The sequence below is a fragment of the Trachurus japonicus genome, chromosome 1 (assembly GCF_045865225.1).
Source record: "Trachurus japonicus isolate A0001 chromosome 1, Traja_1.0".
NCBI classification, from domain to species: domain Eukaryota; kingdom Metazoa; phylum Chordata; class Actinopteri; order Carangiformes; family Carangidae; genus Trachurus; species Trachurus japonicus.
The window spans coordinates 39,070,974-39,087,102 of NC_140907.1; the positions used below are offsets into that span (position 1 = coordinate 39,070,974).

Below are 16,129 nucleotides of genomic sequence, written 5' to 3' on the forward strand. Positions count from 1 at the left end.
GTAACTGCCTACATGTCAGTTTAATTAATTCTCATTTATTTATTTTTTAGTTCCTACCTGCCCTTTAGTTGAGGGGGGCGCATTGTTTTGTATTTGTTTCTACACGGCACCACTTTAGCGACACACCACCTGACAGAGCATGGCGAGGGAGAAACAACACGGTTGGTTCGTTGTCTCCACACTCGGTAAAGTTGATGTAAAGATAAAGAGTTAGGACATTAATGTAAACAAAGAAGACGAAGACAGAAGAAAAGACTAGATTCAGCCCCTTTGGTAGTGTGCAGCCTACGAGGTGTTTTTATTGGTGTGTATGTGTAATATTATTAAGCTGCAAGCTCTGAATTAACACATGTATTTACCAGACTATTTGTTTACTTTCACTTTCTTTAGTTCTCACGGGTCGGTCGGTGACTGTGAATAAACCCTGTTTTTAAACGAGCTCGGGTCTCATGCTTTACTACCGGGAGGAGCTACAACAGTTACAGCACTCTGCCTCTTCTCCTTGTAGTACAGTTACAGCACTCTGCCTCTTCTCCTTGTAGTACATTTACTGCACTCTGCCTCTTCTCCTTGTAGTACATTTACTGCACTCTGCCTCTTCTCCTTGTAGTACATTTACTGCACTCTGCCTCTTCTCCTTGTAGTACATTTACTGCACTCTGCCTCTTCTCCTTGTAGTACATTTACTGCACTCTGCCTCTTCTCCCTGTACTCCAGCTGTAGTTACTGTGCTCTATTACACACTGATAGCCAGTTACCAGTAGCTAGCTAACGTTAGCTTCGGCAGGTTAGCAGGTCAAATGTAAAATCTGTGGTCATATATTTAATTGCATGAATATTACTTCATGAAAACCTGTCAAATCTGTGTATTTTCACTAATCTACCTACAACACATTTGGAAGGCCAATCAAAAAACTTTAAAGCCATTTTTCTCAGTTTCACTGTTGGCGTAGTTACTGTGGTCTGGCTTAGCAGGGCAGTATACATGGTCCCTTTTAGATCAAATAAAATTGAATTGAATTGAACTGAACCCTCCAAAAACTAAAGACGCCCCAAGGCCCAGTACTCAGTACTCAGGATTACTGTGAATTTTGGGCAAATACCAATAAAAGAACTGTATTTGGTACTAATCCCCGGCCTGGTCCCTCACTACCGTAAATTCCGGACTAAGCGCACCTGAATATAAGACGCACCAGCTAAATTTTAAAAGAAAATAGATTTTGTACATATATAAGGCGCACTTCAATATAAGCCGCAGGTTTTTCATGTTGTAACATGAGATGTTTACACAGAAAGACAGTACACGGAAGATGTGGAACGATGCAAGTCCGCTCGCTTTTCAGCTGTTTCAGTTACGCTGCTCTTAGCCATGTGCATTTGTTGACAACGAAGCCGGCGAAAAATCAAAACGGAGCGGTGGATAACGTTACATAACATACGATGTTACGGCGGGTGTGTTTGTGTAGTACCGTCATGAACAAAACATTACTTGTTATGGAGCGCGTTTGTGTTGCGGTGTGCAGAGAGAGAGCTGGGACACGGGGCAGCGACCAGGTGCTGTAGTGATGTTACAAGGTTGGTTTTCAGCCGTGAGATGCCAGGTGAAGACAGAGAGCCTCCGTTCTCACTCGTAACAAGTCACAAGTCATGTAGTTAACTATCGCAACTACTCCGGAGCTTTTTAATTAAGGTAAACATGTAGCATAGCCACGGGAGAAATCCTGCTTAGTTCCTCTTGCTTTTATTTTCAAACTGTGCCTGAATGGCAGCAACACGACAGTAACATGCCTGGTTAGACAATAAAACTCTGCACCCAAACTCAAAACTAGTGTCTTCTTCGGTCATAATCTTTCCCCACATGTCTGTCTCACTTGTGCTTCCTGCTAGAGCGCCCCCCGGAGGCCGTTGGCCAGTAAAAATCTATAAATTAGCCGCATCGTTGTATAAGGCGCAGGGTTCAAAGCGTGAGAAAAAAGTAGCGGATTATAGTCCGGAAATTACGGTATATTGTTTCCCCAGAAACACCTTCAGTTGTACTGGGAGTTTGTGCAGCTCATGTGTTGTTGTCTTGTGAATATGAAGAACATTTAACCTCAGAGTGTTTAATATCCTGATGACTGGAACTTACTGATCTTCCCCAGCTTCACCAGGACTCCAAAGATGAGAACAAAAAGAGCAGCACCACCAACTACACCTCCAACAATGGCAGCATGATGCTTCCTCTGAGGCTCTGAGGGAAAAGCAGAAGGTGATGAGTGGAGGTGAAGAAGAGTTTCTCTGCAACAGTTTAGTGGAGAACAAGTGGAGGACATTTACCAGCGTCTGGAGTCTCTCTGGTCCTGGGAGCTTCTGTCCTGGTCGTCGTCCCGAGGCCTCGGCCTTTTTCTGCTGTTTCACATGGATGACACACAAACTGTTTCAGCTTCTGTGCAACAACCATGTTCTGTTAGTTTTCCTTTTTAACCTTTTACTGTGTGTGTGTACATGTACCACGTCTCAAACTGTCATTTATGTATTTTATGTATATTAACTGTCTAAAGCCTCCGGTAATTTGTAATAATTGCGGAGGACGTCTGTGATCTTAAAGGGATAGTATCATTTTTTTTAAAGTGGGGTTGTATGATCTCCAAATAGCCCCTAAGTACTTTAATTGCAGTGGAAGACTCTCTGCACTCCTCCCGTTAGCAACGCCAGCCCATAATAGCCCTGCCCAGAGATTTACAACATACAGTGTTGTGAACAGACCCAAAGAAACGGCCTATTTTCACGGCCTAAAAGAGGTTTTACCTGGAAAATAATACACAGTTCCATTGTTCACTATAATATAATTTTTTCCAGCCCTTCAAAGTGCAGGAAAAACACAGTTTTTATTTGGACCGAACCAACTCACGTATCCCTCCGCCCAGGGTTAGCGCCCGCCGATCAGCAGTTGGTTAGGTCCAAATAAAAACTGTGTTTTTCCTGGAAAAAATTATATTATAGTGAACAATGGAACTGTGTATTTTTTTCCAGGTAAAACCTCTTTTAGGCCGTGAAAATAGGCCGTTTCTTTGGGTCTGTTCACAACACTGTATGTTGTAAATCTCTGGGCAGGGCTATTATGGGCTGGCGTTGCTAACGGGAGGAGTGCAGAGAGTCTTCTACTGCAATTAAAGTACTTAGGGGCTATTTGGAGATCATACAACCCCACTATAAAAAAAAAGATACTATCCCTTTAATGTCAGTAAATTAGAGTTAAAATACAGACTTCACTTATCCCGTGTGAACAGGGCTGAAGGCAGCTTTTACCATGCACTCCAGTCCACAACAAATGTCCCCAGTTAGGGACAATAAAGTTTATTCTATTCTATTCTTCACATCACATGTGTTTCACTTCTTCACCATCTGTGATTGTGAATGAATTTAATTTAAATGAATCCTCACCAACAGTAATGTTGATGACATGATGAACATCCAGGTCTGGGATGAACAGTCTGTACTGTCCTCTGTCACTGAGCTGCACTGAGGAGATGTTCAGAGTGATGGTTCCTCTCTGCAGGTCTTCATGGACCAGACTCGTCCGGTCTCTGTACCAGGACGTCTGAGCCTCGGCCAGGTCTCGTCCGTCCCGATAAACATGGACCTCGTCCCTGAAGTCAGGTCTGGACACGACCAGGGTGAAGTCCACCAAGCTGACGGGAGGATCCAGACGACACTGGAGTGTGAAGTCTCCACCTTCCTCTGGCCGGACCGGCTCGGTGCTGCAGCTGACATCATGCTCTCCTGAGGACAGGGACAAAAGGTTTACACTGATTCAACACATCTGACAGAATAACACTCAAACATCCTGATTAACCCTTTATAGGGCACTCATTGAAATACTTTGAAATTCAAAATTCCAACCGCAGATTGTTATTCTAGGACATAACAAGACTAAATTACAATTTTGACATTTTTCAAAATTTTTCATTTTCATGTAGAAATTGAAGGTCAACGAAGTGACCATTTTTGGTTACACTGATTCAACACATCTGACAGAATAACACTGAAGGTTTCTGAAGGCAACAAATAGGGATGGGCATTTCAAATAATTTTCTAACCTTGTCGTACCCGGGTAGCTGAATACTGTAATAAAAAATAAAATGAAGTCATGTCTGATGGACAGAGCGCAGCCAGGGCATAAAAGCTCTCTGTCTGTCAGACAGTCACATCACTGACACAGCGTCGTCAGACTGAATATCAGGTGGATAATAAGAGTAGAGATGGAGTTTAAAGGTGTATTCACACCTGTTTAGTGCGCACTAACACTGCAGGTGTGAATACACCCTAAGATGCATCTTTATGCCGCGGCTGCCTCGGAGGAGAAAACTTTTTTTTCTTAAATCATTTTCGGTGTTTATTTATTAGTCCACACTACATGTTGGTGCCTTCGCTCCTCTCTGCCTCGCATCGTCTCAGGAAATAACTGGGAAGGTTTCACAATGTTTGTAAACTGAAAGCAGTAGATTTTCAACAGACTTGATGACACCTGTCGTCTCCGAGGGAACCACCACAGATTATTGTAAAAGGTTTGAAAGTCCGAGGCTCGATCCAAAAACGCTTTTACACAGCAGAAAATCACGTTGCTTGATCCGAAACTGTTTAACACTACAAAAAGCCGAACCACGACATGATGATGTAGTTTGATCCACTAGACTGTTGCTCTAACGTGCCGTTTTTTAAAACCTAGGTTAACCAGATAATAAATTCATAACCGGATAGCAGACTGCCTACTCGTAACCGTAACCGTGCACATCCCTAGCCTCTGGTACTGCACAGAGATGAATACTTTTGCTCAAAATGACTTGATATCACTCAGCAGAGTAATACTGTCATTTTGAGCATAAGTATTCATCTCTGTGCAGTACCAGAGGCGTAAATCAATTTCTGGAAGGTGAAATACCCTGATTTTTACATTGTAATGGCCCTTTATGCATTTTTCAAGTGGTAAAATGCTCTGGTTGAGGTCAAATCTTGTAAATGTTGCTCTGCTGAGTGATATCAAGTCATTTTGAGGCAGAAACAAATAAACAATCTCGATTCAAAATATCTTTATTTGCCTAAATACAAGCCAGATATAAATCACCATCTACCCAACAACAAAAGGCCTATTAGGCTACTGGACACACAGGAGGCTATCAAACACATAAACAGAGATAAAAAACAAACAAAAAAACAACATTTGATGATCTTTCTCACTTAACACTATCGTCATTATCGGATCATTCAATGATCGCTTCATAAACCCTTGATTGGCCTACATTCTGAACAGCCAACGTTCATCACCGCCAAATGTGTTAAAATATGTTTTATTGTCTCACAAATACCTATCATCGATATAAACTGTGGCATACTGGCGCTGTTTGAGCCTAATGAAAGCAGCCATAGAGCCACAGAATCAGCGCTTCACAACTTTAACAGACTGTTAAACTAACCCTGGCTGCTTTATTCTGTTGGTCTGTAGTGTGTTAGCAGGAGGAAACACCACATGTGAGGATTTATCAGAGCAGCAGCTGAATCAATGATGAAAAGCCATGAAAACGTCATTCTAAGGACAATGTAACAGCAGAGGACAGAGGTGGCTACAGAGCACTGCAGGTTAACATAGAAACTTTATAACTGATCATGTTATTTAATATTCATGAACGTCTGCACACTCGTGGCACAACAACACCAACAGGTTTGGACAAATGTTAAAAGCATCTTCTCACTCACAGGGATGCAAACGGCTCAGGACCAAAAAAGAGAGGAATTGTCTGGCGTGGGGAGGGGGGGGTGCTCACCATTAACAAATAAGTACATTACAATATCATGGAAAAGTCAATTTCCAGTAGTTCAACCCCAACCAAGTATTGATTGATTGATTATAGATGGACATAGTTTTCAGAAGGCCAACATTTCTATATTAAAAATGCTTTAAAATTTAAATTTTGGAGATACTGAATTTGAGGTCTTCACTGATTGTTAGTCATAATTATTACTATTAAAATAAACTGAATAAATAAAGACATGGGATGTTTCATTCGGTGTGTAATGGACATTGAATTGAACACATTCTACATGTCTTTCCACTAGATCTTCCTTCACCTCTGAAACGGGGCAGAGCTCCGTGGAAACACCTGCCTGACACAGCAACGTGTGTAGGGAACCGTGCAAGACGGTACAGCTCCACGGACGGGAAGGGGGGGGAAAACGGCGTCGCACTCAGGTGCATTTTAACCCGTTTGGTCACAGACCATCGCTACAGACAAACTGACAACAACCAGAGGAAACTCAGGCAAACTCCTTCAAAAGTTATAAACTCGAGTAACAGTAAAGATCCAAACACCGACACAAAACATTATGTAAATGTTAACGCGGAGAAAAACACATCAGGAACGTGATGCAATTTGCCTGACTAATAAAACTTGTCACTCACCCGCACAAACAGAGACCAAACACACGAGCACCGAGAAAGTTTTTACATCCATGCCGGAGGAGACGGTGGAGATGAGACCACACAAGCGACAAGAACTGCCTCGAAATGTCAATGTTCTCTGCTGTAACAGTTACAGTTACTGCAGCTCTGTTTGGGAAACTCCGTCTCGTTCAGTGTATGAATGGCGCGAGTGGAAGGCTGTGGTCTGGAGCAAAACGAGGTAACCAATCAAGCGGCGACTTTGGTAGCTCTGGGAGGGACTGCAGGCGGAAGCTGCGCGCTTGGTTGGTCAGTATAAACGGGCCTGTCGTCGCACTGGGAGCTACTTCTCCTCCTCTCTCCGCGCCGGCCGGTCAGACATCGACTGCAGTCGCCCATACTCGTATTCACTCGGTTTTCCACACACACGTCATTTTAAACATGTGTGTGTATCTCGTGTGCAGACGCAACGGTCAAATATGGACCAAAAAAAAAACATTTTTTTTTTTGGTCCATATTTGACCGAAAAAAACATTTTTTTTTTTTGGTCAGTATAAAAAAACAACAACTTTTTTTGTATTTTAAACCTGATGAAGGAACCTTGTTCTAAAAGTGTTGTTTCTTTGATTCTTCAATAAATGATTCTACATATGCATAAACCTGAAGATGCACACTGCCTGCAAGCTCTGAAGTGGTCAAAAAGGTGAGTCACCAAACCCCTGTAGGGGGGTCTGGGGGCATTCCCCCCCAGAAAAAAAATAGTGATTTTAACGCATAAATGAAGCATTCTGGTGAACTCTGAGAATAACATGAAGGGAACATTTGTTTCAGATAAAATAAAATAAAAACATTGAATAGCTACTGACTGAGGTTCCTATCATTGTAAGGCAACAAGGCCAGAATGACTGGAGTGTATGAAACTTAAAGGGATAGTTCACCCTAGAATGATATTTCGCTCATTATCTACTCACCCTCATGTGGACTAAGGGCTGGAAGAAGTTTCAGAGTCCTCCGTGGCTTCTCTGAGTTACAGGGGGTCTCGGCGTAGCAGTGCATGTCCATATAACGGTTGCAAAGGGACACCAGAGCTCTTCGTAAAAAAACACACACAAAAAAACATCCAAATACCTCCATGCTGCTCGTATGTAATGTCCGTCTCGCGTGATTTGCGCCGGCGTCAGTGCGGTTACTGCAAATCACGCGAGATTTGGACGGACCAGGAAGAGGAGCTTTGAGAAGCTTCCGCTACAAACAAGCTTAAAATATAGACTTATTTAATTTTTTTCGGGACAATTACGCAATTTGGGGCTTCAGCACAAGACGGACATTACATACGAGCAGCATGGAGGTATTTGGATGTTTTTTGGTGTGTGTTTTTTTACGAAGAGCTCTGGTGTCCCTTTACAACGGTTGCATTGAAATGCACTGCTACGCCAAGACCCCCTGTAACTCAGAGAAGGGACGGTGGAATCTGAAACTTCTTCCAGCCCTTAGTCCACATGAGGGTGAGTAGATAATGAGCGAAATATCATTCTAGGGTGAACTATCCCTTTAAACTGAACTCAGAACTGGTCTAGTGGGGAGCAAAAACAAATCTCAAACATAAACCTGTTTGCTTCTATTTTAGCTAGGGGGACTGGCGATGGAAATCAGCTTGGTAGCTAGAGTTGGGTACATTGATACACATTTTATTTTAAAATGTGTATCAATGTACATTGTCCCTCTCTATCAAATAAAACTGAATTGAATTGAATCCTGGAGAGAAGTTCAGTCTGACGTGACACTGCAACCCTACTCAGCAAAAAAAAAAAAAAAAGGAACAGTCCATAGAAGGCCAAACTGCACGTGCGCATTACAAGCACAAACTCGCTTCTTCTGTTTGCCCCCCTCCTCAGCAGGGCCGTTGTATAGGGGAGAAAGGTGATGATTCTAGGGGCCCAGCGCCCAGTGGGGCCCATAAAAAACCCCAGTAGTCTAATCTTTGTATGACTGATTTATTCTGTATAAGACCCTGACTAATACTCATAGTACACTGTAAAAACTCAACATCTTTCCAATAATATTTGTCTTATTTCTTGTCCAAATGTCTCATTTCTAGTCAAAACTAACCTCTTTCCACTTAAAATAAGACTCATCACCTAAAAATTAACTTGTTTTTAGATCATTTTCACTTATTTCAAACAAATTTTCACTTGAAATAAGTAGAAAAATCTGCCAGTCAAAGTAAGTTTTTTGTGCTTGTAATAAGGAAGAAAAACTTGCTCCACTATCAGATTTTTCTACTTATTCCAAGTGAAAATAAGCTTGAAAGAAGTCAAAAGTGTCTTTAAAAAAAGCTACTTTTAATATGATGAGTCTTATTTTAAGTAGAATTAGATTTGTTTTGACTAGAAATGACATTTTGACTAGAAATGAGACAAATATTCTTGCTAAGATACTTGAGTTTTTGCAGTTTAATGCTGCATTAGCATCAAAACAAAGAAGGCTAAATAAAAAACCATAATACATACGTAGTCTAAGAAATAAAGGAAAAGTTAGGGTGAGGGGCCCACTTTAGTATTCTTTAAGGGGGCCCAGAATTCCTAGCAACGGCCCTGCTCCTCAGGAGAGTTTGTGGTAGGCCTATATTCTACATGAAGCAGAAAGACGCTTTGCCATTAACTCTCCTCCTCCCATACAAACACAGAAACATGTTGCAGGCCGCGCCTCCTCTTCAGAGAGAGGTTTGTGGCAACTTTGTATTCACAAACTCTTTTCTTCAGGAAATGTTGTGGTTTCAATGTTGCTGTCAGACAGTTGAGGCGTTATGGGGCGTTCGGTGGCCACTCCCCTTCAGCAAACTGTTGAGAAGTTTAGTTTCTTCACTTCATCATCAATTATTCAGTACAAACTCTAAATGCATAAACTTCTTCTCACTATTTTGAAGTGAGCAAACAGTTTCAGTTCAGTTCAATTCAGTTACTACAAACACCAGATTAAAAAAGGGGAGGAAGTCATTTATTGTCACTGCATGTAGCTCCACTTGCAGGAGTCTGTCCTTTGCTACAATATAGGGGTGATTCTCCAACTATGGTACCTTTTGACTTGGACATTTTCAGAAAATTCAGAAGCATTTTTAAATTCAATTATTGGTATACTTTGTATTCCCATTCTGCCTAGATACCTGCCATGATGTTGGCTGTAATCATTTTTCATGATATTAGGCAATATTAGGCTACATTTTTGGCATTTTTTCCAGACTCTGCAAAAAAATGGTCATTTCCATCACCCACCAAAAAATGTGTTTTAAAGCAAAAATGTTTAAAGACTTTGTACTATAAGCATATTTTATCAAAGATCACACTGGCATCTGTCCAAATCTAAGATTTATTTATGTATTGTTGATAATGTCTGATCGTATTGCTGTATTTTTATGATCACTGTATTTGTTACATGATTGCTGTTGATCTGATGTGCTCTCGACGTCATTGGAAATGAGGGTTTACCCTCAATGGCTTTCGAGATCTAAATAAAGGTTACAAACAAACAAACATGTATTTCTCAGAAATGTAAGTGTCATGATTTTACAATATTAACTCTAAAAAACGCTTAATATTAGGTTACTGAAACCTTCAATTCAACATTATACATTTCCAAATCAGATATTTTTCAAACCATATACATATACCCCACCTACAGCTGCACAGCTATCAACACAACAACAATCTTTGCCTTAACTCTATTTTTAAAATGTGTTTTACGTAAAAACATGTGTGGTTGTGGAAATGACATAGGGTGGTGGAAATGACATTACCCATATCGGTAACACTTTAGATTAGGGAACACATATTCACCTTTAACTAGGTGCTATCATGTGGAATCATGTTCCTCACCTGGTGTTGAACCGTCCACGAGCAGAGAGTTGTCAGTAGTTGTCCACTGTCCACAAAAATGTGTGTTAAACCGTCTCCAAGAAGTTCAGTGATGTACAGTGCTCTCGGGTCTTTGCCTTATGGAGATTTCCCGCCGAGTTTTGGCGGGAAAGTTGTGCAGTCTCTTAAAGCGACAGTATCACCACACATGGCACTAGTTCAATAGTTAGATAAGGTGTTTTTTTTTAGTAAGCAACATAAACAGACAAAACACAAGCAACAACGACAAAATTATTCTCATTCTCCTTAAATATAACCTAACCCTCCAAACTCTTCCTTAGCATTGGATCGTTTGAATCTTGTTGCGGCACAAATATAATCAACACTGTAACTTGGTGAAGACACGGAGCTGCACTGGCAGAGACTACACCATACATCACAACTGTGACTATAGAATAGATTCTGCTAACCCAAGACTCTTAACATTTATTCATCCATCATAACTTTAAATTAATGATTTTTTTAAAAAACAGGATGATTGACAAGTTTAAGTGTTTTTTGATAGATTTGTCAACAGTACAACTCCTCTACACATTCATAAGAGGCCACTGTAGAAGCTGATCATGAAGTATGGGAGAGGTATAGGACAAATACTAGACATTAATAACAAGATGTGTCCTCAAATCTGCTTATAGTTACATCAAGTTATCAAACATGCTGTTAAATGAATCAAGTGTTGACTGGTTCGGTTCATCTGCAGCTACTCTGCTGATTATTTTATTAATTAATCAGTTATTTGTTCGATCTATAACACATGATGTAACCCAACCATTTATCATATTTTCTCTGTGACATCATCAGTCCAGAGCCCAAAGACACTTGTGTTACAATACATGAAGGATCTAATTATGTATTTCTATTATTTATTAATAATCAGAAAGACATTTGATATCTATTGCTGTGGTGAATCATGGGAAATCCACCTCAATGAGAATAGGAAGTAGGTTTAATATTATATTTAAAGGATTCAAGTTTTGTTTTTGTTTCAGTATCTCTGATTTATTATAAAGATCTAAATGTGACTGATATTGGACCTGGTTTGATCGGTTGTAGATTCACTACATGGTGACTCAACGTTATGTCATGTGACCACGTGTAAATTTAGGCCGGTGTCTTTTTAATTTAATGTCTTGACTGGTTCATTTACAGGTGTTTTTCCCATGAGACATTGTGACATGAGCTCTGCACAGATGTAAATATACTGTAGTATGAAGGATTGTATTGATTTAACTATAAGGAAAAATGTTCAGTGTCCTAAACCTCTCTACACTGAGCTTCATGCTTTTATTTTGGTAACACATCAGTGTGTTTTTCCTCCTCATATTACTACAACTGACACAGACTAGACATAGAAAAGAAAAAAACACACAGCCAGAACATCCGGTACCCTTTTTCCCCAACAGGAATACATTTATTTGAAATTATTTCAAATGATAAAAACATGGTTGATTAACATGAAATGACCACAGGGATTTTTGCTCTTCAGCGAGGACGAGGTGAGAACATGAGGAGTGAGCGAGTGAAGATCCAGGACAGGAAGAAGTGTTTCTGTCTGACCGTTTTACCCACCAACCGGATTATTTCTCTAAGAAATAAAGACCACTCCCCTCCTTCCCCCTCCCCAAAACAAAATAGGAAATAAAAAAAGGAAACCTCACACTCGTCCATTCAGCTCATTCACCTGCAGCCGAACGTCGCTCACCCACTGGAACATCGTTATAACTCTTAATCATCTCTCTTTTCCTATATTACAAGCTTTTTACAACATAAAAATAGATCAATAATAGCTATGATTACCATATTCCTTAATGTAAATATACAATATTTATTGCATTTTCATCAAATAGACTTGTTTCTTATGTACTTTGTTGCTGTTGCTGTTGTCATTTTCCCCCTAAATCAAAAAGAAAAAGAAAAAAACTAAACAGAAAGTCAAAAATAAAAGCACTGGTACCGATACCGACGAGTGTGTAAGGCAAACGGAGCAGCAGGGGGCGCTGCGTCGCTGCTGTTCGTCTCTCCTGCATCATGGCGTCTTGAGTTTTCAACATTAGTGTTTTAATTAAAGAGAAGTGTGGTGAAGAGCGTCCGTCTGCCTCCACACCTCTCTGGCACTTACGGCTTCTTTTTCTTTCTTTTTTTGTGTCTTTTTTTTGTTTTTGTGTCTTTTTTTTTGGTTAGCTGCTGCCAGCTACACTCTGTACAAACTGCATAGCAATTTAAACATCAACCAACAACATGTCGCCCCGTCTTCCTTTGACGGCCGCACGGTCCTTCTGATTCTGTTTTTTAAAAAAGCAACAAAAAGGACCATCAGCAGCAGTACAAGTTAAAGGGATAGTTCAACATTTTTTTTTTGCAATTTGGCCCCATTGCCATAATAATCCCTATAGTCATTATAGCAGTAGGTTTGTTACCTTTAATTGTCGGTGCAAGATGTTTTTAGAACGGCGGAGCAGGGCCGTGAGCTGCTCAGAGCTACGAACGGAGGCTCATTATGGGATTTCTTGGTTTCAAACTCATCAAACTCATCAAATACACAATCCAACAACTCCACAACGCTCTGGTGGACAAGTTGTGAGCTGCACATTCACCACGCTATGAGATAATAACACAACGTTACCACACAGAGTTGTTTTAGAGGGAAATTCATGCAAAACCACTGATGCACGTTGCCTTCAGGGACAGTTTTTCATCAACAGTCTCTGTATTTCCCTCTAAAACAACTCTGTGTGGTAACGTTGTGTTATTATCTCATAGCGTGGTGAATGTGCAGCTCACAACTTGTCCACCAGAGCGTTGTGGAGTTGTTGGATTGTGTATTTGATGAGTTTGATGAGGGAAACCAAGAAATCCCATAATGAGCCTCCGTAGCGTAGCTCTAAGCAGCTCACGGCTCTGCTCCGCCGTTCTAAAAACAGCTTGCACCGACAATTAGAAAGGTAACAAACCTACTGCTAATATGACTATAGGGATTATTATGGCAATGGGCCAATTTGCCAAAAAAATGTTAAATCTATCCCTTTAAATGACGGGTTCAGAGAAAAAAACTAATAAGATAATGATCCCTTATAAAAACTCTGCAGCTCAACTCGTCAAAACGTTTCCTAACAAGACAAATAACAGAGTGTGTGTGTGTGTGTGTGTGTGTGTGTGAACTACAGTTTCCTCCCGTCTGTCGCTTCTTTCACTAGTTTCTTTTTTCTTTTTTGTGTTTTTTTGCTTTGTTTTACATCGACGTGATTCATCCTGATGTCGTTAAGTGTCATGCACAGTGTCTCGGTTAAAAGCGTGCAACATCGCCTGAAGGTGGAGAATGATAAACCCTCCCTCGGAGTGAAGACGAAGGAAGAGGAGGAGGAAGAGGAGGAGGAAGAGGAAGGGCCGGGTGAGGCTGCTGTCATGATTTGGCAAAAAAAAACACACAAAAAAAAACTTTCCTTGATGCGTCCGGTCCGTCCTCGCTTATGGCACAATGAGACAAGACAAGACAGCCAGACAGAGGAATGAATCAAACGCACCCTCACCCGGCTGGAATGGCTGCGTCAGACGTAAACTAACGAACTAACGAACTAATTAACAAACGAACTAACGAGATGAGGAGGAAACATCCGAGGGAGGGAAAAGTTAAAAAAAAACAATAAAGTCACAGGACAGTTCCAAGTCCAAGTTCGTTAAGTGTCGGATTTTCTTCTTTCCGCACCACAAATTAACCAAAGCCGACACCAGAGGAAAAGAAAAAAATAAAGATAAAAGTTGTGACGTGTCGTGGAATCATGAAAATCTAAATCACCGTCATCATCATCATCATCATCATCATCATGAATGTTATGCATCAAAAAATGGAAATAAAAATAAAAACAAAGAGAAGAGAAGAGAGAGAAACGAGGTGGAATGCACAGACGTGGAAGTGTTCGGAGTTTGGTCCTGATATGTGGCGTTGACCAGGTCCGGTCGGCGCCCAGAGGGGTCAAAGGTCAAAGGTCGAGGTCACCGGTCCAGGCTGCTCCTGATTGGCCGGTTGGTTTTTATTTTGTTTTTATTCTCTGGTGCAGGAAACAGAAAGCGACTTGCGTGCTGTCGCTGTGTTTTTGGCCACTGTGCTTCCAGCTGGTGCTTTAGTGTTAGTGTCCATCAGTGTAGTGTAGTAGTGTAGTGTAGTAGTGTAGTGTAGTGTGTTGTTGTGTAGTGTAGTGTGTAGTGTGTTGTTGTGTAGTGTGTGTAGTAGTAGTGTAGTGTAGTGTGCTTGTGATTCGAGTGCTTCTTCTCCCTCCCTCTGACCTCTGACCTCAGGTCTGCAGCTGGTTCACCTGCCCACCGGCGGCGCTGGGGGAGCTCCTCTCATCGCAGCTGGAGAGACACACACAGAGACAGAGACATTAGAGACATTAGAGGAGATAGTCTACTTGCCAGCCCATAAGGCCCCATTGTGAACCCGGAAATGTTGAGTACCCCAAAGTTTTATGTTAGAAATATATAGTATGGGTCCCCAGTATTCAGAAACTGCCGGATGCTAACTTATATATATTGGGCAATTAGCACAATTGACATAATTAGCATAAATTAGCATAATTTCCTATATGGGCAATATTTCAACAAAATTGACTTGGCTGATCTGGGCAATATTGGAGTGGTTTTAGGGGTTATTGATGATGCTGAATCCATTTCTGACATTTTCAAAATTCAAAATGGCTGTCTAAACCGGTAGTGACCAGATTTAAACCGCCAGTGGGCCGATTTTGATGGATTTCAATCTGGTCCCTTCCGGTTTAGACAGCCATTTTGAATTTTGAAAATGTCAGAAATGGATTCAGCATCATCAATAACCCCTAAAACCACTCCAATATTGCCCAGATCAGCCAAGTCAATTTTGCTGAAATATTGCCCATATAGGCAATTATGCTAATTTATGCTAATTATGTCAATTGTGCTAATTGCCCAATATATATAAATTAGCATCCGGCAGTTTCTGAATACTGGGGACCCATACTATCTATTTCTAACATAAAACTTTGGGGTACTCAACATTTCCGGGTACTCATTGTTGGCAAGTAGACTAAGAGGGGCAGGGGGGCACTGAAGGTCAGAGGTCACGACAGACTGGTGGTGTTCATCTTCACCGACCGGATCAGTCTACGATTCAGTTTATATGATGCATCTCATCCTCAATTTTCTATTAGTCAGATATAAATTTTTATTTACATAACATTAAATGGAAAATATCATTTAAAGGGACAACGAGGAGTTTCTATTTGGTTATAAAAAAGTCTGATATTAATGTGGATGAATCTACGTTACCACTTGTTAATGGTCCATTTTAGATAAATCTATGGTTTTGTCTCTATGGTTATTTTGTTATTATTAGTGGTGGTGGAAATGCTGGGCGAGCCGACCAGCGTTTCTTTACTTTCGGTTTCGTGGCGAGTCATGAGAATAACGCCGCCGTATGAATCTCCGTTTATGGTGGGAACTACGACGGTATGTGATCGTCTTCCAACCTCTGACTTTAATTCTTGATGAATGAAAACATGAGTCTGTCTTGCACCGGTCAAAGAATTTCACGGTGCGGAGGCTCATAAATGTAGTGTGGAAACACTTCGCTTTTACAAAACTCCTAGTTGTCCCTTTAAATATAATTAGTCAGATAAATATGATAACTTTTTATGTACATAACGTTAAATGGAAGATATAATTTAAATGCATTTCCACAACACACAGCTTCCTGAGTCTGAACACACAAAGAAAAAAAAGAAAAGGCCTATAGTCTACTTAAAGGTGCATTTGTTAATTTCTCAAAAACAAA

The 16,129-nt window shown here is 40.7% G+C and overlaps 3 protein-coding genes across 9 annotated transcripts in view; all 3 read right to left on the reverse strand.

The window, feature by feature from the left end:
• LOC146992571 (uncharacterized) overlaps nucleotides 1-12,040 on the reverse strand; it is a 29,628-nt gene extending 17,588 nt beyond the window's left edge. The window contains exons 1-2 of the mRNA XM_085788621.1: nucleotides 11,985-12,040; nucleotides 3,424-3,788 (exon numbers count right to left, since the gene is read on the reverse strand). Coding sequence (XP_085644747.1) covers nucleotides 3,424-3,788; nucleotides 11,985-12,040 — 421 coding nt within the window. The remainder of the gene's footprint in view (nucleotides 1-3,423; nucleotides 3,789-11,984) is intronic.
• Nucleotides 1-16,129, reverse strand: part of LOC146992569 (uncharacterized) — a 251,635-nt gene that overhangs the window by 151,042 nt on the left and 84,464 nt on the right. The gene's annotated exons all lie outside the window — the stretch shown is intronic.
• wipf2a (WAS/WASL interacting protein family, member 2a) overlaps nucleotides 14,490-16,129 on the reverse strand; it is a 33,695-nt gene continuing 32,055 nt past the window's right edge. For both annotated transcript variants that reach the window (XM_085788012.1, XM_085788018.1), the window contains exon 8: nucleotides 14,490-14,676. In XM_085788012.1, coding sequence (XP_085644138.1) covers nucleotides 14,633-14,676 — 44 coding nt within the window. In that variant the 3' untranslated portion in view covers nucleotides 14,490-14,632. The remainder of the gene's footprint in view (nucleotides 14,677-16,129) is intronic.